Genomic DNA, 24,458 nt, shown 5'->3' on the forward strand with positions numbered 1-24,458 from the left:
TTAAAGCCATTTGCTTTGCTAATGGTATTGTATAGCAAATAAAATGGCTTCAACTTAATGAAAGGCGAGACCTATTCAATTTTAAATGCTTGTTTAATGGTTTGTTTATTCACATCTCAGGGGGACATCAGATTACAGCTGTGGGAACAACTCACCAAAGAGGCTTCTAAGGGGGCGGGGAAGAGGGGGGCTTCTGGGTGCCCCGGGTCAGGGAGGGGCCAAGGGGGCTGCAGGGTGTGAATGTAAAACGCCACGGATGATAATCATGTACCCAACGAGGAGAATGGGGGATGTGATCCCTCCTCTCTTACCCCTGCAGCACTCCTCCCTGGAAAAACAAGAGGTGGGAGACGAGATAAACAGGTTAGGTGAGCACTGAACTGGGGAGAGGGGGCATCAAAACTGTGTTTAGCCCTGGAGGGCAGAGACAAACAGTCAGTTAACTGAACATACAGCTGGCGCGGTAGTGCTCAGAAAGTGAGGGTGAAATGGGGGGCAAGAAGAGGCACGAACCCCACCTGCCCCTGGGTCCTTATCTGGCCGCCCTTCTATGTGCAGCGCTTAATGCAATAGGGAGCGGGCCTCGGGGCGCTACGTTGTGACAGAAGAGTGTATTTATGAGTTTGTAAAGCATGCAAAAAGCACCAACGGGCATCAGGGTCAATTAACCAGGCAGTATGGAGAAGAAATAAGTTAACTTTGAAGTGATTTTAAAAGTAACTTTGTGAAGGTGTGTTTTAGAGCCCTGGTAGATTTATTGATGTCAGCCCTTTCGGTTGCATGCAATTTAGGGGCATTAAACCTTTAAATCCTGGCGGCCAAACTTATGCTTTCATCTTTACAAAGAGAATGATACGGGCTCTATCGAATTGAGTATTTATAGCACCTAAAACAACAGAGCGTGTACTATGTGCTATATGAAGTCACTGCTATTGTGCGTCTTTCATCCCTAAAGCGCTTTGTGGACTTTTAGGCGCTTCACTGTAATGAAAAGTAGAGGTCTATTTTCAAATCCCCTGTCCCCCTCCCCCTCCGATCGTAACCTATCTGTGCAAGTAAAAACAAGGTAATATTTTGATACTGTAGTAAGTTGCAATTAATTTACGTGCAGGTAAAGTGCTGCTGGTGCCTTTCACCACCGGGAGTCAGTGTGGGTAAGTGTCTGTTAGTCAATTACAGCCCCGTTCCCTAAGTAGGACGAAGTGCGCCAAGGAAGTCCTCTGCGCAGCGCACATGCCCTGAATTTGCCTGCAGGAAGTGGGGGCAAGTGAGGGGGGCAGGAGGGGACCGGACTAAGGGTGCTCATTAAAGAGGCACAGACCATGCAGAGATTCCTATGTCTGTGTGTATTCACAAGCATTGTAAGTGGCGTTTCCCACCTTTTCAACACAAATACATCTATCCTGCAAAAAAAATATTTCGTTAAACAGTAAGCAAGTAACAAAATGCAGCCCACACGCAAAACACCGCGCCTGCACGGTTTGTCTGTCTAATGGAAGAATTTAATCTCAATTTTAATCCTTCTGCATATGGGACCTTTACTTTTATACAGGGCTGAGTTCTGTTTGGCGCCTTTCACGCTCTACATAATAGCTAGAATAATTTTTGGGAGAGCGTTCTTTGTGTTTAGTTTTCTTATTTTTTTATTGCTGTTGTTTTCTTATATCCGAATGCACGCTTAATAAAATTCGCTCTTGACAATATTTTTAATCAATTACTGATGTCAGGCTGCACTCTCCTTCATGGCGGCTCTGAACAGGCACCCGACTGCCATTAGCAACTCCAGAATTCGTCAAGCTCGCGGCCACTTGAGCTGTCGACATGCACCCCTTTGGTAAACTCTCCTGGTTGTGTCCCTCCCTGTACATCATGATTCGTGAACGGCACCTCCGCCCCGGGGTTCTTTAACCCTCACAAATTCCATCAGGGGTATGGCTTAATCAGCGATAGGGAACTAGGGGCCATGCAGATTGTCTACTTTTTTGATAAACCGATCACTACATATAGTTAATCTTCAAATCCCAAAAATGAACAAGTTAAAACAATTGAAATGATGACAACAAGAAAAACCAACACAGGCAGCAGACCCCCCGACTCAGGGCCTAACTACCAAGCCAAAAATGCATTTATTTGGGGGTGCAACACCCCAAACACCCACCCTCCCCCAACTCTATGCCCCTGAATCCCACTGCTTTCACTGTGCACCAAATGTGTGGAGTAAACAACTCCTGACCTCTTCCGGAGCACAGAGACTGTACCCGGGTGGCAGTGTACCATCGAACTCTCTTACGCTGTGAATAGGGCTTCCGTTTAGATATTGGCCTCATAGAGCCAGATCCCAGCCCTGTGTTCACATAAAAGAATCACATTTCAGTGACCATCAGCCTCTAAATTTAATGAGAAGCACTGAATCCTTCATCCAAAACTTCAGGCGTTTGCTTTAACTTTGGTAGTGTCGTGGAAAAGTACCATAAACTACAGCTTTCAGCAAAAAAGTAGAGCGGATAGCATTTCAGCGATAGAGTGGAACATCACTATATATAACTTGTGTTTAGAATCATTAGAATCATGTTTAACACTTACATCTGCTGCTCTGAAAGGTTTCAGCTCACATGCAACCAGGAATCATTTTCCGAACATCACTTTAAAACAAGCTCCGATTCGGGAGCGGATTATGTGCTGGCGAGTTCACGCAACAAAACAAATTGCAATAATAAAGCAAAATACACCGCACCTCAAGTGTATAGTAACAAGATAGCGTGTAGGAGAAATGAAAGGCACGTCAGCCATTGTTGAACACAAACGCGACAATAGCAAAAAAAAGTTCTTAGCAGCTAATTAAGAGACACTGTCTCCTGCCGCAAGCAAAAGATCCAATTCCGAGGGGCAGGGACAAAAGCGTACAGGGTGACAACCAGGAGGGTTTAAAATGCCTCCGGTGCAATCATCACACAGTGTTTTGCATAATCAATTACGCAAAACGACGCGCACAAATGAAAATTGCAGGCGGAGCAGAGACACGACTTCTGGAACAGTATTGAATCCAAGAAGCCCTTGCATAGCGAGAGCAGCGCATGCTCGCTGCTAACGCCAAGTGAGACCTAAAAAACCTTACGTGAAGGAGGGCGCTTGTGTGTGATTAAGCACAGCCCACAGTTGTTATCGCCTTCAATTACCTCTGTTGGACCCTGGAATTTCCAGACTGTTTTGACCCCTGGGAGGAGGAATGCTGCCCTGAAGTCAGCCGATGCTCGTGGGAATGTTTTGCATTCCTCTCTAACTCCGTGCAGACTCCTTCAGCTACACGAAAATAATTGCACCTTTATAAGATTCTGATCAATTTAAAAAGTTGGGTCGTGGCCGTCTCTTTCATTAGTTTGCAGTAAATATTTGATGAGACTTTCTTGCACGAATATGTGTGCTCACTTTCGTTCTGATGTTCTATTAAATAGTGCATACTGAATAAAAAGGTCTACTTTCTTCTTACCTCTTACACTTTATGCTGTGGCACTGATTATTTATTTACCATTTAGGGAGTCATTGATGAAACATTTTAATAACTATTCTTAGTGCCCGCTCATCCCCTCATTGTGTATGGTCATGGCAGAGGCATGGAGAGAGGATATAGTGCAATGGTCAGAGCTGTCGACCTTGGAGCTGGGGAGCCAGGTTCATGTCTTGGTGTCGGCTCACTTACCTGTGATTCTGGGTAAATCACTTCTTCATTTCCCCATGCCTACCAATGTGTCCTTGTGTAACATAATTACTGGTACTCATTAAAGCTCTTAGGGTTGAGTTTGCCTGCATAAAAAACCCCATAAATAAATAAATTTGTGGGATGGCATGGCTCTGGTGTGGGCGGCAGGAGGAGGCAACCAGCTCAGCGGCTTTCTTAAACAAGGATGGAAAGTTAAAAAACCTTGGCAGAAAGCATGGGAACGGGACAGGGACCTTTGGCAGAGGCCACAAGGAACTAACCAAGTCCAGGAAGGTTTGGAGGGCGGGTCCAGCGGCACAAAGACCGAACCGAGCAAAGCACAACAGTTGGCCACAGGGAGGAATAAAAATAGTCGGGGCAAGGCTGTTGTAAATGTGATATCGATAATACCAGATGACAGCATTAATTTGCTTTCCTCAATGTGAAAAGAGGCTAAAAATAAGCCCAATTCCCCTGAAAAGAAAGCACAACCAAACTAAAAACCTACCATAGGAAGCCCAACTGACTGTCAACATCCAAAATTACAGAAAGGCTAAAACAAATATAGGCAACGAGCGAGCGGGAGGCACGGCATGGGAGGCAGCATTAACTCAGCTGTGGCATTAAGAGGAGGTAGGAGGGAGAAATGCTATAGTTACAGCTATGGCACCAAGGCTGAACACAGGCAAAGAGTAACAGAGCAGGAAACAAAGAAACAAAATTGTCCCCCAAAGAACAGATAAAGAACCATAGTGTAATGAGACAGTACTTAGTACCTGCTGCTTGGGAGGAACAGAAGAGAAAAAGGGGGGACAAAGAGGCAGGACTGACTACTAGCAAGCCAATGATTTTAAAGGACACTGACATAGACAAATGAAAATCAAAGGCAAGCAATGGGTGGAGTTGGAACTCCCCAGAGCATATACAGCAGGTCACTAAGCAACAGCGCAAGCTCTGTCTATGCTCAACCTAAAAAGTAAGTGTGTGGGCTGTATGTGAGGGTGCACAGAGTGCGCTGTGGAAGCACAGCATGTGAGAATCTGGTGGGAGACAGTGTTGTGTCTGGGTGCCGAGTGACAGCATAGTTTGTAGAGGGTCCACACCAATGATAACAAAAATGTTGCAGCGCTAAATCTCTATCTGATAAATGCAAACAGGAGCAATGTGCAATACAGTTTGAATGCATTCACTTTGAGCTGGGATTCTTTGGTTTTTCTGGATCACTTATAAAAGGCACTTATGTTTCTCAATTTTAAAAATGTTATAGAGTACTGTATAAGAAGGCTGTCTCTAGTAGTTGCGACTCGCTGTGAATTTCGCATGCATCATTGCATAGAATTGATTGCTGGACTCAATTTTTAACAAAGATTCTTCAACAATTTAACAACAAAGTTTACCTCTCCTGGGCAGAACATACTTCGGGAGAAACATTTATTTAATCTATGCAATGGGGCATTCAGGGCATGGTCCATGTAGTATTCATCTGTCCCACGATTCTATATCAGCAAAGATATTGGTTATGAAGTATGTTCAGATATGCTAATAAAAGGAAACTTGCAGATGCATTGGAATCTATATACTGACTTGAATACATTTCCAACTGTTGTAGAATTGGCAATTTTGTGAAGTGTAATATTGATATGTTAATTATAATAATAATGAATGGTCATGTTTATAATTGATTTATATACTTTAAATTGTATATTATGTAATCCCATTGTGTTATCTGGAAATACACTGTTTTAATGTAATGGATTTGTATACTTTGGTTTGGAGCAAAAACAAAACAAACTTAAACCAACAGTATATGGTATTACACTGTCCTAGTACAGGTAGGGGAAGGGAATGGGTGGTGTGTGTCTGTGTGTGTGTGTGAGAGAGAGGAAGAAATAGGGAGACTTGGCTCAACCTCTAGATTTATTACACTATATTAGCACTGTGTGCATTATAAATTAGTAAAATCCCTAGGTATTTTTGTACTAAATGTAGGTTTCTTTAATGTTTTTGTTTGCTTTACCAGGTCTGTAACAATAATGGAAACTGTCACTGTAATTACGGCTGGGCTCCTCCGTCCTGTGCCGGATCCGGGTGTGGTGGCAGCATCGATAGTGGACCTTCACCATGTGGTACGTACCAACAGTAAACCTAGCCAGTCTGAAGCCCTTTCACTTCCTATCCATGAGTTCTTGAGTCGCTTGGTACCTTTACCCTTCCTTCCTTTGACCCTCTGACTCCTCATTCCTGTTTACTTCAGGCTTCCGACCCTGGTTACCCTTAGTCTCCTGCTCCTAGGCTCCAACAATCTCCTAAACCCTGTTTCCTTTACACACCATATCCCTGTGTCCCTCAGACTCCTGGACCCTGTATCCTTCATTCCTGTGTCTCACAGACTCTTCATCCCTGACTCCTTCAAACATTCTTTTCCCAAGCGAGCATTGCGACCTCTTGCTGGATATGGAAGAAGTCCAGAGACCTGAGAGTGATCGTGATCCTTTATACTTCAAGTGTGAAGTTCCAAATGGACAGAAAAACATCAAGGCCTTTACTGTTAGTATCTCCCCAAGTAACAACAGAAGAGCAGTAAAATGAAACAGAGAGTACTCTCCGAATTACAAGATTACATTAATGGCGCACTTAGAATAATTTATTTCCAGTGTCTGCACCACGAGTAGTGATGAGAATGAGGTCATATTAATAAATTGCAACAAACTCTCAAGCAAACTCACAAATCACTGGTCCGCACCATGGGGACCAAGAAGTAATAGAAGGAAACCTGAAAAAGGTTGCTACATCAAAGAGTGAGCCACCAAGCAGATGCTTACAATTATTTATTTTTTAAACAAACTATTGATTACCATAAAACATTATTCAATAGTTACAAACATTTCACTTTGGTGTTTCTTGTCTTTATACAGCTGGTTTGCGTTAGCAGGATTATTGCAGTAGGTGCATATAACATAAGTACAACAGGAGTACAATATTTGGTACAATAGCATTTTGTATGATGTGACTACGAGACAAATGCATTAGTTTGAATAAGGCTATCAACATAGCTACTAACAATTACCCACGTACCCCCTCCTGTATTGTGAATCCTATTTCCCGTAGGTTCCTGCCCGCGGTCCAGTAGGACAGCCACTGCAGCTGTCAGGAGTAATAGTATGCTCTGAAGTCTGGCAACCCCACCCCTCCTTGGGTTCCAATTGTAATTTTTTAAGACTCACCCTCCAGGGACCGGTAGCCCATAGGAGACCTGGCAGTATTGTGTCTAGGGCACAAAATATGCATCGTGGGACTAGTATTGGCAAGCTAGCAAAATAATACAACAATCGGGGGAGGACCACCATTTTTGATATAGCAACCTGCCCCATTACTGATAATGGCAGTGACGACCAGAATGCCACGGTTTCTGGCTAACAGCCGTCATCAGCCAGGCTAGCTTGAATCCAGTGGCAAAGTGAGCAAGGGACCCACATCTGGGCATACCCTGCCAACTTAGGGCGAACAAAGCAAACACAAGGAGATGATGGACGAAGCTCTGAAACTTTTCAGACACTCACTCCCAGTCACAGATCTGGGTTGAACCGATCATCGTTCTTTAGCTCACTTTGCCACCCCAGTTCAGACACAGCTATATGGAAATCAGTCTTGACACTGTGCCTCATGGGAACAGTCCAGCCGAACTTCCAAGCCATGTCTTCCCTGGACCGGAAACAAGCATCCTGGGACCACAAGACGAAAATATAAATCCCTACTGCGAAGAAAGAAACTGAACTATCAACAAAAAGTGTGACAAATCATTTATCAAAACAGTAGAGTAAGAAAATAGCAAATCTTTCTGGGGAAAATTGCTGAAATACCAAGGAACCCAGGATTATCATGTCCCAGCGCAGGTCGGGGTAGACCTTTACAAGAGCATATACTCCAGTGGTAATCAAATGCTACACCCGGCAGAACACAACAACCCCCTACCAACGGGGCTGTACGTTTGTGTCGTATACTCCTTTGGCAGGGATGTCAGAAAAAAGGAAGGCAACACAAAAGGAGCCATGATAGCGTCTTTAGCTTCCTTTCTTTGTTTTATTCTGAGGTCAGGAACAGTAGGGACATAAAGTAAAAATAACAACAAAAGTAAATAGAGGACATAAGTCTTTTACAGTCTTCACAGTCCTTCTAGGAGGTCAGTCTGTCTTCCCAAAAACAAAAGGGGTTGTCTCCCAGCTTCCTGGTTCTCTTCCTGATATGGACGTTCCAATATTCACACATGCAGCATCCCTGGAGGGTAGTCCTCGAAAAAAGCAAAAAAAGGACTGAATGAGTGGATTGCTTGTGATCATATATTATGCTACATTCCCTTTGTGTCTCCTCCACCACACCACACCACACTAGTGAGTAGTGAACATCTGTAGTGGTCTTCTACTCTACTGCTTATGACTGGTCCATGCCCACCACCTGTGAAACTACATGAAGTTCAAAAAAAGGACTTGCTTGCAGCCACAACCCTCCTAGGATGTGGCAGACTGGAAACCGGCAGCCTCTTTGTTCTGGGAACCTGTGTTGCTGAGCGGGAAAGATGGTGGGCTTTCCACTTCAATGCTGGTCGCCTCGGGAACCTGGTTTCTGCCCTCACCCGTGAATCGCGAACTTCCTGGATTCCTCTTGTTCCCTGTCTTGTCACTGGCGTCTTCCTCTCCTCCTGATTCTTCCGACGTGTAGACCACCAACTCATGGGATGGCCCCATATTTTCCACTACGAGAAGCTTGTATGCTGGTGCGCTCACTCCAGTGCCACTCGATCCGCTGCTGCTGCCATATTGGAGTTTTCAGGAGTGGCCAGCGCTGTATCACAAGGGCACTTACTCATCCTGCGCCCATGAGTAGAAAGAGAAATTCTGGAACAGAAGGCTAACAAAGCACCCAGCCCAACTATGTACCAGTTAACATGTTCCGCTCTGATTGTGAGGCATGGTTTAGAGTCCTGACAAAGACATTCAATGCGGTCCTGGGAAACAATAACACCCCTCGCTCCTGGGAATCCGCCATTATAGGTCCACTGCACAAAATATCACTTCTGGACAATACCGGGATAATGATTGGTCATGTTCTTCCTAACAGGCTGCAGGCCTGGGCAGATAAAAACACGGTCCTGAGAGTCGGGGTTTCGTAAGGGCATTAGTGCCATCGGTCAAGCCGTAAAATTATATATGGTGTGTGTCAAGTGCAAAAAAGTGGTTACATCTCCGCTATACTGGTCCTTCATTGACCTTAAATCAGTATTTGACTGTGGAACTGTGGAAAACACTCAATGGAATAGGAGTTGAACAACATCTTTTGCATGCTATCAAAATCCTACACGACAATGCGCGTGTCTGTGTTCGCTATGAAAGCAGAAGAGAATGCACCCCCTACTTTGACATCTGTTTGGGTGTTCACCTGGGATGTATTCTTGTCCCATTACTGTTTTCCCTCTTCTTGAACGACTCTGTAGAATTTTTAATCAAGGGGTACACGCACACAGATGTACAAAAGCTGTGTAATAAAAAGATAGTCATCCTCCTGCTTGCAGATGATGCAGAAATATTTTCCTGTAAACAAAATGAACTGCACAGGAGGCTAAGCAGCTTCGTAAGTGACTGTTGCCTTAAAGACATTCTCATTAACACACAAGAGAAAATAATGCCAATGAGGACATCTCCACCTTTGATAAAACCGCCAAGAATCTTTGGCCAAGTGCTCGAAACTGTTAAGAAATATGATGACCTGAGAATTTCCGTTAACAACAAATTGTCCTGGCGAGGCCACAATGATAAAGCAGCTAGAACTCTACAGCAGTCCGCCAATGCTAATTCGAGGGACAAGCACTAGTTTGGCTGTCATTCATTGAGCATCATTCTCCAAGTGTATAAGCAAAGAGCTGTGGCAATCTATTGTGCTGAGCTATGGGGTACAGTAACAGCAAATATCTCCAAAAGATGGAAAACTCATTCTTGAGATCAATATTAGTGCCCGAGCTGTGGCACACCGCTTCTCCCCTTATTTCTGGAACTGGGCAAGGCCCCTATCTCTGACACCATAGCCCTTGCCATGGCTACATTTAAATCGTAACTGCCACGGGGAATCATCTTTGAGAGCACTACTTGAAGCGTCAGCCACAGGAAGAATCCATCTCAATCCCTGGTCAAATTATGTAAGAAACTGTTTAAGGGGACTTGGCCTTGTACATCCTTAGACAAACCCAGCTCTTATCACCGGTGTCACTGCTGCTATGGTCAAAGAATCATTTATTAATACAAAACTTACAGCATGCATTGATTTTAAATGTACTTCCATACTAACTCGTAATTATGTGCAAAGAAATCGTACTCTCAGTATAGGAAAATATTTGAATAATATTAGCTCTGGATCACGCCACACTTCATATTGTAAATTTCGCCTAGGCATTGTGCCTGTTAGATCGTACCTTGCCAAATTTGCTGATAGTTGTGTTGACTCTGACCTTTGTGACTGCGAAATGAACTGCAAAAAATAAACACAATGCAGTTTCAATATTTATTGAAGCATTGTGATTCTTGAGTAAAATACGTACACTGCAATAATCAATAGAAGGAAACAGAATAACGTGATTAGTATTATGTGAATGCTGAGGAAGATAAACTGTTCAACCATTTTGCTGTTACAGAATATATACTTGCATATAATTACTGCAATATTTGTACTCCTATCTAGCGCTACCTATCCTAGTGTACCTACGGTGGGTGAACCTGAAAAATCCCTGTAGGGTGATCTAACTCTCCCAGGGTGCCTCTCTTGGTGGAGAGCTGGGCAGTATGCATCGCAAGAGGTAAACAGGAATTCCAGCACAGGGCAACCTCTCAAAGCCAGCGAAATTCTCCTCTAACTAAACAAGGGAGTGATGTAATTTATATAATGAACATCAAACATTTTGCCATGCCGAAGTCCTAGTCAGGCCGCTATTGTTTATTCTATTGTGTTAGCTCTGTCGCTAAGTGAACAATACCAAACAACAATTTTTGCTGAGTGAACTTAGCCCTTGTACAGAATGTTCAAGGTATTTTATAATATGCCTACGAAGTAGAAATGTGAGCAAAGATTGTCTCTTAGAATATCATCCTGCACAGAAACACAAGCAAATGTATGTCAAATGTCATTGTGTTTAAGAAAAGAAGGCAACTTAAAAATGTGAGAATATAAAATGGTGGTGTTTCTACCGAGGCCTGAAATGTGGCCACATGACAGCTTGGGGATGTAAAATCCTTAGAAATTCCTCATTGTGGAGTGTACTTTGGAGAAGGAGACGGAGCAAATATTTTCGAGAGCACAGTAAGACTCGGACCATGTAAAAATTGGGAGGGAATGAGACTAAAGGAGGAAGAGTTACAGTGGTTGCCAGAAATTGAGTTTCTAAAAAGGAAAAGAATGTGTAGTTTAATGTAGGAAACTGGCCTTGCCTGCACTCATATCTCTAATATAAATGTGATTTTTATTATGCTGCAAAGGTTTTGATTAGATAGCAAAACACTTTGTATTTGGCCATATGTGTCTCATGTCTATTCTGCAACAGATAGCCGCTCTCCCACAATTGGACTCATCATTCCAATGTTCCCAGGGCCCCAATTCCTTTGCCCTTCAGTTTCCAAGTGCATATACATCTTTGACTTCTGTCCATTCCCTGTGCCCCAGCGGCACAACAGTTAGACACTCTCTAATTAGCCCTCACTTAAATAGGCCCCACCAAGCTTTCCTCGCTTCCCTCCAAGGAAGCAGTGTCGGGGTAGCTCTTGCAGTGAATGCAGTTTGGCGTCTGTGTAAGTATTTCCTCCACAAGACCGAAACCTCCTTCTACTACTAAAGGAAGATGAGCCTTACTGAATTTTAATGCTCTCTTTCCCCAGGACGCTAACTGGCATTCTCTCTGCTTTTACTTATAGGGCCCAATCCATTACCGTTATTGAGTGAGTTTTTTTAATCTATACGTCAGCAGTGAAAGTGTTCCGCAATTCAGTGGTCTCACTACAGTCAAGTAGTTGTGTGTTTTTTGTCCTGTCATTATCGTTTTTTCATGTTATTCTCTGTACACGTCACTCTGGGGCATGCTGTTGACAGTTGCATCGCATGCCTGGCTCATAAACTAATATTTGTGATTGACACATACATAAGTTCATGTATGTTTTTGTGTTTCAGTATGGTTTTTATCGTATTTAAGGTACAAGATTTACAACATTATTGGTTGAATGACTGGTTATCTCACATTGAGCAGTCACACCTAGAGAAACTCTTTAGATTAGGGTAGTTTCTAGGTCCTAAAGAATCGCCACATGATAATTTATGACTGAACAAGGTGAGAAACATGTTGACCAAGTATATTATTAACCCACCAAGCTATCTAGGACTATTACATCCTGAGGTAGCTAACACGATTTTAACTAGGTTAGTGATCTCACTCATTAAATGTATAGTCCTTCAGCATCACTCTACTTATTTTACTACACTTTTTTCACCAATCTACACTACATTTTTAGCCCACACCTCCCCTACTTCATCAAGCAGCTATTCTAAAAAGATCTCCGGCAAATTTGCCCCCTCGTTGGTGCCCGTCCTGCCCTGCAGCACCTTCCCACAAGTAGGTAGCCTAATGATGAAGCATGACACCCACTAGGGTGTGTGAGGGCCCATACTCCTATTGGAGCATACTTCTTACCTTGGAACCATTTGGCCTAGTCTTTCTTTACTAGCTTTCACTAGGAACTGCATATCTTATTTATACTTTAGATACAATAAGGAGCACGTATGCTGGACCTATATCACTCCTGGTTCCCCTTCTTTATATAGTTATATGTACGGCAGCTCAGCCGTGGGACCACTTTTCTTCAGTAAGAAAGGCAGCCATGTGGTGCCCTCTCGCATAAACATGATCATTGGCACTTTTGTACTTTTACTATTTCTACTCTTGCATATTATCCAATTGACTCCACCAAACCACAATATGGGACACCCCTCTGAGTTTACCATGGAAAACAACCCGAGTTTAAGTTTAAATGATGATATGATATCTGAGACTCTTTGGACACCTTCCTTACTAGGAGCAGATAGGACTACACCATCAAACAGCCAGACAGATTATTGGAAAGCATTAGTAGCAATGAAAAGAAAATTGATAAAGATCATGATACATGGTGCAATCATGACAGAATATCTTAGGGAAAACATCTCCCCTAACGGGCTAGTGGTAGCCAACATTTACTGGAGGATGCCTTAAAAAAGGAATGGCCCTGGTGGCAGAGAGGTGCACCAGGAATTGGCTAGTCCTCATAATCTACACAGCAAAACGCCTTGCGGATGAACTAATCATTAAGATTACCATAACTTTAAGAGCAAGCATTCTAATCTTGGCCTATAAAAGCAAACAAGTGGAGATCAATAGTGAAGTCACTGAGCATAAAGATTACCTAATGAAACAAAAAATAACAAAACGTCAAAAAGAAACAAAGAGGGAGGAGGAGCTTCGCGGGCATCCAAGATGGTCGCGTGAGCACAGAGCTCCCCGGACCCACGCCACCCTTCACGATTATCCTGGCAACATCCTGATTTCGAGGACGGGCTTTTGTTCGCACATCCTTGCTGATCTTCGAACACTTTGAAAAATCGAGTTTGGATGCCGGGGTCCACTTTTGCATCGTCTCTACTTTTTGAGGCTCACCCCGAGGTAAACCGGGGGCTCGGTTACTTCGCAGGCCGTGGAGTAGTTGATCACCAGCGGCTGCTGGGGTCCCCTCTGGTCGACCCCTCCTGACTTTCGGTTTCGATTTCTGCTCCCGGCTTTGATGGGCAGGGGGGAAGCCTTTCACCACCTTCGGCTGGCCTGTTGTCTCCTTTCTCTTTGGTACTGGCACGACTACCTGCCTGTAACTCGGCCCTTTTGTGCCTACTATTATCGGAATTTGACTTGTTGACTGTCTGGACACTTTGCACCCGGCCATTTTCACCAGGTCGCAAGGACCCCTTCGGGGTCCCTTTTCCAAAATGGCCACCGGACAGCCTCTTGAGAAGCGCAAGACTAAGGCACCTCTCCGTGGCGGCCAAAATCAGACTAATATCATGGACCATTATTCGCAGGTCAAGGGATCGCCCGGCGCTGCGGGCCATGCTTCGGATAACCCTAAGACCCCCTTTTCAGCGTCTTCGGACCCATCCTTGCATGACGTCATGGGAGCCATCGCCAGCATGCAGGCCTCTATGGGACAGCAGCACGAGGCCTTAGCCTCCAAGATTGACACGGTGGCCGTGGACATTACGCTGATTAGAGCGGATCTTTCGAAGACTAATGAAAGGGTTGAGTCATTGGGCTTGAAGACATCTAGTCTTACTGCGGATGTCGCAGAAGCCCAGGCTGAGATCGGCAATCTGCGTTCCTCACATGACCAAATGGCTCGCCGTCTCGAGGACTACGAAAATAGGGCCCGTCGTATCAATGTGCGCCTTATTGGTGTCCCGGAGAATCCCGAGACTAGGGGGGTCGACCTCTTGGTGGAGGACTTGATTGCCAACTATCTTTCTCCCGCTGGACTCAGCAAGTTCTTTGCGGTTGAGCGCGCTCATCGTGTTCCCGGCGGGAAGGCTAAGCCGGGCGCACCCCCGAGGCCCATCATTGCCCGGTTGTTCCACTTCAGAGACCGAGACGCGGTTCTGCAGGCCTCGCGGTACAAGGGTCCAGTGAACTTTGAAAATTCCTCCGTTTTCTTTTATCCGGACTTTTCGCCTCTTGTCCAAAAACAACGACTTGGATTGAAGGGAGTTAAGAAGCGATTGCGGGACTTGGGTCTCAAGTACTCCTTGTTGTTCCCTACCAGGCTCCGGATTGAATATCGGGAACGTGTATTCTTTTTTGATCGCCCTGAAAATGTCAGTGACTGGCTCGACTCCCTGCCTATGAGAAATGAACATACTGAGCACCCCGGAGGCGCCGACGGCGGTGTGGCTGAATGAGGACTTCACCTGTGGATGCCGGCGTCTGAACGTTTATGCTGTTTTAGCTGAGTCTGGACTTGGGTCTTTTATTAGGCCTAGATCAGCCTGGGGGTGGCAGGGGCAAATGGGGACTCTTCCGCCTCTTTGCCTCCTGGGTTCTTTGCGTAGCTTAGTTTAGTAATGGGGCGACAGGCACACTGCAAGTTGGGGTGGCTTATTAGTCTTACGCAGGGGTGCAGGGTGGGGGGAGTAACGGGGTCAAGTTGGGGGATGGTGGGGGGTGTGTGTGTGTTTCTGTTTACTCGCAAGGCATCGTATTGTTTTTCTCATCTGTATTGATCGTGGGGTTCTGTGTGGGTCCTGCTCTTTCCACTTTTCGGGGATGGGGGGCGGCGAGTTGAGACTGTTATCCTGGAATGTCAATGGATTAGGGGACAGAATTAAGCGTAGTATTGTTTTGCGATTCCTTAGGCGTCACTCCCCCGATATTGTCCTCCTACAGGAGACGCACTTAATAGGCAACGCTTGTCAGGCAATGAATAGGCGCGGTTATCGATTGGTGGCCCACTCGGGGTTTACTTCTGGGTCCAGGGGGGCTGGTATTCTCATTCGGTCCTCTCTCCCTTTCGCAGTTGACGAGGTGAGACTGGACGACAGGGGTCGCTATGCTGTGCTCACTGGCAGGTGGGAGGGGAAGACATTGTCCATACTGTCAGTCTATGTCCCCCCGGGTCTGCAGGCTTTAACTTATGCTGATCTGTGTCGAGTCCTTTTGGACCTTCCCGAGGGGCTTCTGATCCTGGGTGGAGATTTAAACTCGGTTGTCTCTGGCACCTCTGATCGTCATCCTCCCAGGGACCTACCACGGGCGCAAAGGTGGTTGAGTGATTTGCTAGAGACCTTCGGGCTTGTAGACGCCTGGAGGCTACTACACCCTACACAGCTACAGTACACTTTCCATTCTGGGGCACACGGCAGCCTTTCTAGATTGGACTATTTCTTACTGCCGGCGGTCCAGTCCTCCTCCATCAGAGAAATTCGTCACCTCCCTAGGGGTATTTCTGATCACTCCCCGTTGTGGCTCCGATATGAGGTAGGGGCGGGCGATGAGGGTAGAGTAGCTCCTATTAACCCGTGGTACTTTCATAACCCCATGTCTGTTTTTTTGCTGTTTCGTTATGGGAAGCATTTAAAAGTGTTATACGTGGTCAGTCTTTATCCTTGATTGGCGCTGCTAAAAAGGCTGCAAATGTGGAGGTTGTGCGCTTCGAATCCGAGATTGCCGCTTTGGAAGACGATCTTCGGTTGGCCGTCTCCAGTAGCAAGTTGTACTCCCTTGCTTTGAAACAAGCCGACTACAAGGCTCTTGTAACGGATGCTGCGAAAGTGATGTATAGGGAGCAGCAGGGAAGACTGTATGATGTGGGTGAGGAGGCGGGTAAATTGCTAGCGTGGTTGGACAAGACGGAGAGAGTGAATCGTGTGGCCCCCGTGATTGAGAGGCTTGATGGTGAGTGTGTCACTGACCCTGCTGGGATCGTTCAGTGTTTCGCGGATCACTTTGAGACAGTGTACACCTCCGTTTGTGACAGGGATGAGGAAGACTCCCGTTTGCTGTTGCGGGACATTGCTTTGCCTCGCCTCTCTGACTCTGACAGAGACCTCATGGACGCTCCGCTTACAGTTGATGAAATCGCGGTTGCTATTCGTTCCCTCCGCTCGGGTAAGGCGATGGGCCCCAATGGTTTGCCCATTGAATTGTACAAGCTGCGACCCGACAAAATGGCGCCCTATTTACGAGACATGTTCCTCGAGGCTCTGGAGTCTGGCTCCCTCCCCTTGGACCAACGACTTGCTACCATCGTCGTCATTCCCAAGGAGGGTAAGCCTCGGGATCGTTGTACTTCATACAGACCCATCTCTTTACTCAATGCTGAACCTAAAATGCTGGCCAAACTGTTGGCTAATCGCTTGGTGACTGTGATCGGGGACTTGATCCATCCAGATCAATCCGGTTTTATCCCGCATCGCAACACTGCTTTGAATCTGCGCAGACTCCACGGGGTCCTCGCGAGAGCCGAGACGCTTACTGAACCGGCCATTTTGGCTTCTCTCGACGCCACCATGGCCTTCGACACTATCGAATGGCCCTACCTTTGGGCGGCCCTCTCGAAATTCGGGTTTGGGCCGGGCTTCATAGCCTGGGTGACACTTCTTTATGAAAATCCCCTGGCCCAGGTGGTTGTTAATCGCAGAGTGTCTTGCGTTTTTACGTTTGGACGGGGCACCCGTCAGGGCTGTCCGCTGGCCCCCATGCTTTTTGCTCTCGCTCTCGAGCCTCTGGCGGAGTGGCTCCGTTGGGAACCTTCTATGCGGGGTATCTGATGGTCTCCTGATTTTGAGGATCGAGTCTCATTATACGCGGACGATATCCTCCTATATCTCACCTCCCCTAAAAAGTCCCTTAATGTGCTTTTCGATGTTCTTACTTCTTTCGGTAAGAACTCCGGTCTTGTCATCAATTGGGCTAAATCCTGCGTCTACGTTTTGGCTGGAGATCTCCCTCCATTGCCGCGTAGATTTCCGATTCACGTGACGGAGACCGGGTTTAAGTACTTGGGGATTTATGTTTCCTTGGACCCCTCCAGGCGTTATGAGCTTAATTTATTGCCCCCCCTTCAGCGGCTCAAGCTTGATGTGGCTCGCTGGCGTAGGTTGCCGCTGTCGCCCCTCGGTAGAGCGGCGCTTTTCAAGATGACGTCTCTGCCTCGATTTCTGTACGCACTTCAGAATTCCTTTGACCCGATTGCCTCGGGCTATTTTCGTGAAGTGGAGAGCCTACAGAGACAATTGGTCTGGGATGGGCGTGCCCGTATTTCGCTTTCTAAACTCACGCTTCCATGGTATGATGGCGGTATAGCCCTCCCGGACATCAGACGTTACTATTGGGCATCCCAGTTAAGTGCGATTAATCATGCGACTTACGCACCGGGCCCTGCCCCGGCGTTCTCCATGGACAGATTTATTTTGCCTGGGGGGACCTTCAGCAGAGCGTTGTATTCTGGTAGTCTCCGTGGAACACTGACCGGTCCCACTAAGATTGCGGTTAGAGTGTGGCGTGATGCGAATGCGGCCTTGGGTTGGTGTGGCAGGTTTACTCGGGCCACCCCTTTGTATGATTCGGAATGCTTGGGCCATCTGTGGAAAACGAAAGGTTTTGATAAATGGGACATGATTGGTATCAGTAGAGTGGGTGATTTGTGGTCGAAGGGTACTGTCAAGTCCTTTGATGTGCTGCGAGTGAAGTATGAGTTTAGTGACAATGAATTCTTTAGATACGCCCAGATTCGTCAAGCTCTGTTTTCTGTGTTTGCAGCGGGTGCTGATATTCCTGAGTCTTCCCCTTTGGAGGACCGCATCTTGGATGGTCACGTGCCCGACAGCACGATCTCCTTGATTTATAAGAAACTCATTAATAACAGAGCTGACTTGCTGGTCCGCCTCCGGGCTGCATGGTGTGCAGACAGACTTGAATTGGACGATGAGGACTGGCAAGCTGCTTTGTCCTCGCCCAAGGAGGTCGCCATTCCTGCTCGCTTGAGGTTCGTCCAACTTAAGATGCTTCATCGAGTGTATGTCACTGGGCCTTGTCTGGTTCGAATGGGTTTTTCCTTGGATGGGTTATGTAAGCGTGGCTGTGGTATGTCTGGTTCCTTTCTCCACATATTGTGGGAATGCCCGGAGATGGTCAGGTTCTGGTCCTGAGTGTATGAAGTCATGAAGAGTGTCACAGGTGTGTCCCTGCTGCCCGAGGCCAGGCGTTGTTTGTTGAATGTCTGGGAGCCTAATGACTACAGCTCAGCACAGATTATATGGGCGACCCTTGGAAATATGGTCGCGAAGAGGGACATTGCCCAGCTCTGGGGGTGACATAGACCGCCTACCCTATCCAAGTGGAAAGAAAACATGGACTGGTGCATGTTCCGGGAGAAGACTGTGTACCTTTCCCAGGGACGGCCCAGGAAATGGGGTAGAATCTGGTCCCAGTGGAATGCTTATCGTGGTAATATATGTACCCCCCAACAGGATGTGACCATTGATGTGTCTTCGTCCCCCTAATTGGCATTCACTCGTCATCTATGGTTAATGATTCCGCTTGTTTCCTTGTCCGCCCCTGCCCCTGTTCTATCTGATTGCATTGTATTCATTTAGCCTTTGAGCTTTGCCTGCACGGTCCCATGACAATGTACTATTATGTCCCTGCCTTGTGAGGTTTGGTTTGTTTATTTGTATGTCTGTTTCTTTTCAATAAAAACTTTATAAAAAAATAAAAAAAAGAAACAAAGAAATTTGATAAAGAGAACATTAACCCTATTAAAAAAAGGACTACCAATCCATAGCTGGCGGGACTCCGTCAGATGATGGTCAGTCATATAGGAAAAGGAATTCATCCTCCAGTAGCAACTCAAGCACAGACAAATGAGATAGCAATGAAGAGAGAAAGGCCTCCCCACCAGTCATATATGGCATGGCTGCATTCCAAGGGCCATCAATGTGGCAGTACCCAAAGTCCCAATAGAGCCCGCAACAGCCTTTTCCTCATCTCTACAAACCCATTTTTAGGCGGAAGTTGGGGCAGAGGGAGAGGGAGAGGAAGAAGAAAAGGGGGTCAATGAAAAAGAATACAATGGTAGGAACCTCCACCTCCACCAATGCAACTCAAGAGTCACCTAGGGAAGAAAAACTGATAGTCAATCTATCCATGAGGGAACTCACTGACACAATGAAAAAAAGCCCTACAGAAGGGACTAGGCTTCGTACCCACACCTAAAACTGACAAGTTCCGGACTAATTGTGAACACAGCAAACAAAAGGAGATGATGGATGGAGAGCTGAAACTTTTCAGACACTCATCCCCAGTCACAGATCTGGGTTGAATCCATCATTCTTTAGCTCACTTCGCCACCTCAGTTCAGACCCAGCTGCATGCAAATCATGGAAACAGTCCAGCCCGAACTGTCAAGCCAGGTCTTCCCTGAATAGGAAACAAGCATCCTGGGACCGGTTTTGGTGTAACACACCTCATCAGCCAAGCTAGCTTGAATCCAGTGGCAAAGTGAGCAAGGGACCCAGGTCTGGGCATACCCTGCCTCAATTTTATCCTTAAGATACGTCTTCAAGCTTTCTTTTCAGACAAATATTTTCAAGAACCAATGGATTCAGGGTTAAGTAATCCCTCCATATTCACCCCTACTCTAGTATGATTCCTAATAAACTCTTGACTTTCTAGCAAGCGGTATTGAAAGAGGTAGAAAAAAGCTATAGCACTAGCAGTTTCCATAATATGTCTAACTTGTAACTTGAAGTAATAAAGTCCCTGGCCAACGACACAAAAATCCCTATTAAACAGGAAGATAAAGGGGGAGCAACAGTGATTATGTCTACCTCTGACTATGACACAGAGTGTCTCCGCCAGCTGTCGGATGACTGAAGACCCTAGTGACTGCCTGAGTACTCGAATCACTTCCATGGCAAAAACTTGTGTGGATTTCTAAAACCGAGGCAGAATTCCTGGTAAACAGACAACCTAAATTGCCCTAATTTTACACCCTCCCAGAAATGCATAAGGGGTGCTTCCCCCCACCTGGCAGACCCATAGTCTCCAGTAAAGGTTCTTTACTCGAACCACTGTCAAAATTCTGAGACCACTTCTTCCAACCTTTGGTTAAAAAGACACCTTCATTTTTACAGGATACTAGGGATGTGTTGATTCTCACTGAGGTGACCAATGACACACAACAGGTTGATCTATTAGACACCCTAGATGTGGAAGCACTCTATACTAATATCCCCCAGGCAGCCACCCTAGAGGTGGCCGAAAGAACCCTGTTATTAACTGAATGAACTTCAATCACTCCTATTAGTTTTGTCATAGAGTGCACATCACTAGCCCTCACTGATTTTTTTTTTTAATATGGTGACAAACTTTTCCACCAAACCCAAGGAACTTCAATGGGTAGTGCCTTCACCCCGAGCCTAGCCTACCTCTATATGGTAAATTTTGAGACAGAGGAAAGTCTGTGCCCCACTTATCCATACAGTGTGAATATCCTCAGTTGCTATTGTTACATTGATGGTATTTAGATTTTTTGGAAAGGGGAAAAACAACCTGCTCCTCCTTTATTGAATGGAACAACACAATGAATCCCTTCTTATGTTTTATTGGGAACATTTCTAAAGATGGTCTTCTGTTTTAGGATTTTATGATCCATCTGTCTAATGGGAGAATCCTTACAACGACCTTCAAAAACCTACAGATAGCAACAGCTTGCTTTTGTATGGCAGCCATCACCCAAAATCTTTGTGTGATAATCTGCCCTACGCGCAATTTTTGAGATTACGCCGCAACTGCAGTAGCATACATGACTTTGATAACGAAGCACAACTAGGAGTGAATCGAGAGGCCCATCAATACCCTCGACAGTGCATAAGAACTGCACAGAAATGTGCAAAAAACAATAACAGTGAGGTTCTACTAAAACTACGTACTAGACCGAGTACTGATGTACTAACATTCACACCCAATTCCAATGTCCTTCAGAAAATCATTAGGAAACACTGGGTGATCCTACAAACAGGCAACCTTTCGCTACCACCACATAGGTTTGCATTCAAGTGTACTGCCAACTTAAACGATATGTTGATCCACACTAGACCAAGAAAACTAACAAAACCTACACAGAGGTCTCTTTGGTATCTTCCCCAGTGGTGGGGCATTTCTCCTGCAGCGCTTGTAATGTTTGTGCCTACACTGATGCTGCAAAGGAAATTCAGTTGAGCAGCACAATAATGTGGGTACAGAAAAAACACACACATTGCAGCTCAAACAATTGCATATACATGATCATCTGCCCATGCCATTTGAAATACATAGGCATGATGACCAGAGCAGTAAAGATTAGGATTATGGAACTTCGCAGCAACATACACTGCAGAAAATCAAGTACCAAGAGGGGAACCCACTTTTCTACTATAGGCCACTCTCCTAATTACATAAAATCGACTTTGTTAGAGGCCCACCAACACTTGAGCAAGGACACACTGTTCAGGAAAGAACAATACTGGATTTTCTGGCTTTCTACACACATTATTGGCCTCATTGCAGCACTGTCCCGACAAAGAGCTGGTCCAATGATGAAGCATGACGCCCATTCAGGTGTGTGAGAGCCTATGCTTCTATTTGAGCATTGTCCTTATCTTGGAACCATCCGACCTAGTGTTTCTTTACTAGCTTTCACTAGGCACTGCATACCTTGTTTATATTTTGCATTCCCTGTGCCCATCAGACCTCTTCCTATTCCCTTTCTCCCTCAGTTTCCATCCCTTCCCCTGTGGCCCCCAAACTGCCTACCTCTCCCTGTGTCCCTCAGACTAGTGAGTTTTTCAAAATCTATATGTGCCTCAAGTCCCTCAACACCCCAGTCTCTGTGTCTCTGACTCCCAGTTCATGGGTGGGATGCTCAGTCACTAAGAGTCCTGGTCTATGGGCATCAGACTGGTGTTTTCTACCTCCCTAAAACTGGTTTCGTCTCTGCCCTTGTTATTCCTGAACTAGGGAGCCCACAAATTCCTGATCTCATGTGCGGGTCCTGTACAGGTATCATTTAAGCGCCCAGTAAGAGGGCTGACATTCTCCAGAGGAGGCAGGTTTCAGCTTTATTGATAGTTGACGCACTTCATCCTGCCCTCCCCATGACTTTGACTACTGAAGCTCGGACTCACTTCTTAAGATTATTAACTCAGTATATTTACACAATCCTGGGCACACGTATAGAATCAAAAGTTAATACACTTGTGTAAAATGATGAAGTCGACACCAGTGGTTTTCTTAAGGGATGTGTTATGCGAAGATGTTCATGTGCAAAAACAGCGCCAGCCGACACGTGTTTCGTCAACAGGTCAATGCCTGTGACTCTTCAGGGCTTTAGAGCGCGCAGTGCGAGTATTCAAAGACCGGTGATAATTCCAACCCATTTAGCGGGTTATCGAAAGCCGAGTATGGCCGTCTGGAAATGAGGTAAAGGAGGGAAACGGGCGGGACTCCTTCGGCGAGAGACGTGCAACGACGTGGGCCCTGAACCACCAGGCTCCACTCCACTACGGACGAACCCGCCCGTTTCCCTCCTTTACCTCATTTCCAGACGGCCATACTCGGCTTTCGATAACCCGCTAACCGGGTTGGAATTATCACCGGTCTTTGAATACTCGCACTGCGCGCTCTAAAGCCATGAAGAGTCACAGGCATTGACCTGTTGACGAAACACGTGTCGGCTGGCGCTGTTTTTGCACATGAACATCTTCGCATAAAACATCCCTTAAGAAAACCACCGGTGTCGACTACATCATTTTACACATGTGTATTAACTTTTGATTCTATACGTGTGCCCAGGATTGTGTTAATGTGTATTTGGTGAAGGGCTTTCAGCTCTACTCTTATTCAGGGGTTTTGGGTCTACCTCTGAACTGGCAGCACCACATGCTTTTGTTCTCCTTTTGTCCACACCCGACAAGGTTACCTGTATGAGCGCCACTCTCCTGCTACCCTAAAACCCTGTGCAGAATTAACTCAGTATATTTGTTTCTCTCTGCTTTTCTCTTAGATAACCGGCTACGAGACGCCATGCTCATTGTCTTTCTGCTGGTAGTGCCAGTGTTGATTTTGGTAATTATATTCTTCAAGCGCAATGCCATCAAGGGGATGATCCGCCGTCGGAAACAACGCTACAGGTAGGGTTTCTGGTTTTCAACTCAGTGATTGTAACCAAAAAAAGCAACTAAAGTGAATATTTGCTCTTTAGTGGAAAGCGGGAAAGACTACATTTCTCTGCAGTGTCTTTGGCGTACTCTTTCTTCCGTCAACACTTTAGAACTATAGCCCCTATCTCTAAGCACTTCTCATAATAAACGAATGATCCGGGCCAATAGTAATTGTGGGCCACTTACTACGTCCTTGAGACGAGTGCTTTAAACTGAAACACAGAAGTGCTGGTACTCTCCCGTTAACTGTATTGCAGCCAGAGCTTTATATGGGACGGGTCCACCCGGTTCTCAGATCCTATAGTAATTACAAACTAACCCTGAAACGGGTCCCTTTCGAGCCCAATGTTCACGTCCTGAACTTAACACGCAAAGCGACTCAGTGATCTTTGAATAATGGATGTGAAAACAGTAAGGTAATTCATATCAGCGACTTAATTCCTGTTTAGGTCTTTCTTAACCTTAATCCTGCACTCCAGAAGTTGTTTGCTACTTCCAGAATGGTGTATTTCTGTATTTTTTTCGTACCTAGTGTTCTTGTATACCGCATTCTTTTAACTGAGTAGCCTCGGGGAAATCTGTCAGTGGGCTAGAAAGGTGTTCAGAATACATGATCATCCAATCCCTGGCCTCTCTGCAGAGCGCACAGCACAATGTTCACTTATTCCAGTTGCAATTTTGAATCTGTGAAATGTGTGTGAAGGAGGGACACAGTTGTCAAAATATTGACAAAGGAAAAGTAAAAGAAAATGTAGTGCCTACAGGTGGGTGGGTGTGTTGTGTGTTTGGGGGAGTGAAGTGAAGGAGACATGAGGAAGTGCATTCAGGACGGAGTGAAAATAAGGTGCTGAAGAGGAAAGAGATGAGGTGCACCATATGGATGGAGGGGATGTGGAGGGAAAAAGGGCAAAGATGTCTGGCATTGAGTGAATACAAAGGCTGTGATTGAGACAATATG

General features: G+C 45.7%; 1 protein-coding gene across 1 annotated transcript in view; it reads left to right on the plus strand.

Annotated features, from left to right (window-relative positions):
- The window catches only part of LOC144755252 (disintegrin and metalloproteinase domain-containing protein 9-like), a 929,123-nt gene that overhangs the window by 843,359 nt on the left and 61,306 nt on the right, over positions 1-24,458 (plus strand). Inside the window, exons 18-19 of the mRNA XM_078643994.1 lie at positions 5,718-5,823; positions 23,344-23,470. Of these exons, the coding sequence (XP_078500120.1) occupies positions 5,718-5,823; positions 23,344-23,470 (233 nt within the window). The remainder of the gene's footprint in view (positions 1-5,717; positions 5,824-23,343; positions 23,471-24,458) is intronic.

Source organism: Lissotriton helveticus, chromosome 5_1 (genome assembly GCF_964261635.1).
Source record: "Lissotriton helveticus chromosome 5_1, aLisHel1.1, whole genome shotgun sequence".
NCBI lineage: Eukaryota > Metazoa > Chordata > Amphibia > Caudata > Salamandridae > Lissotriton > Lissotriton helveticus.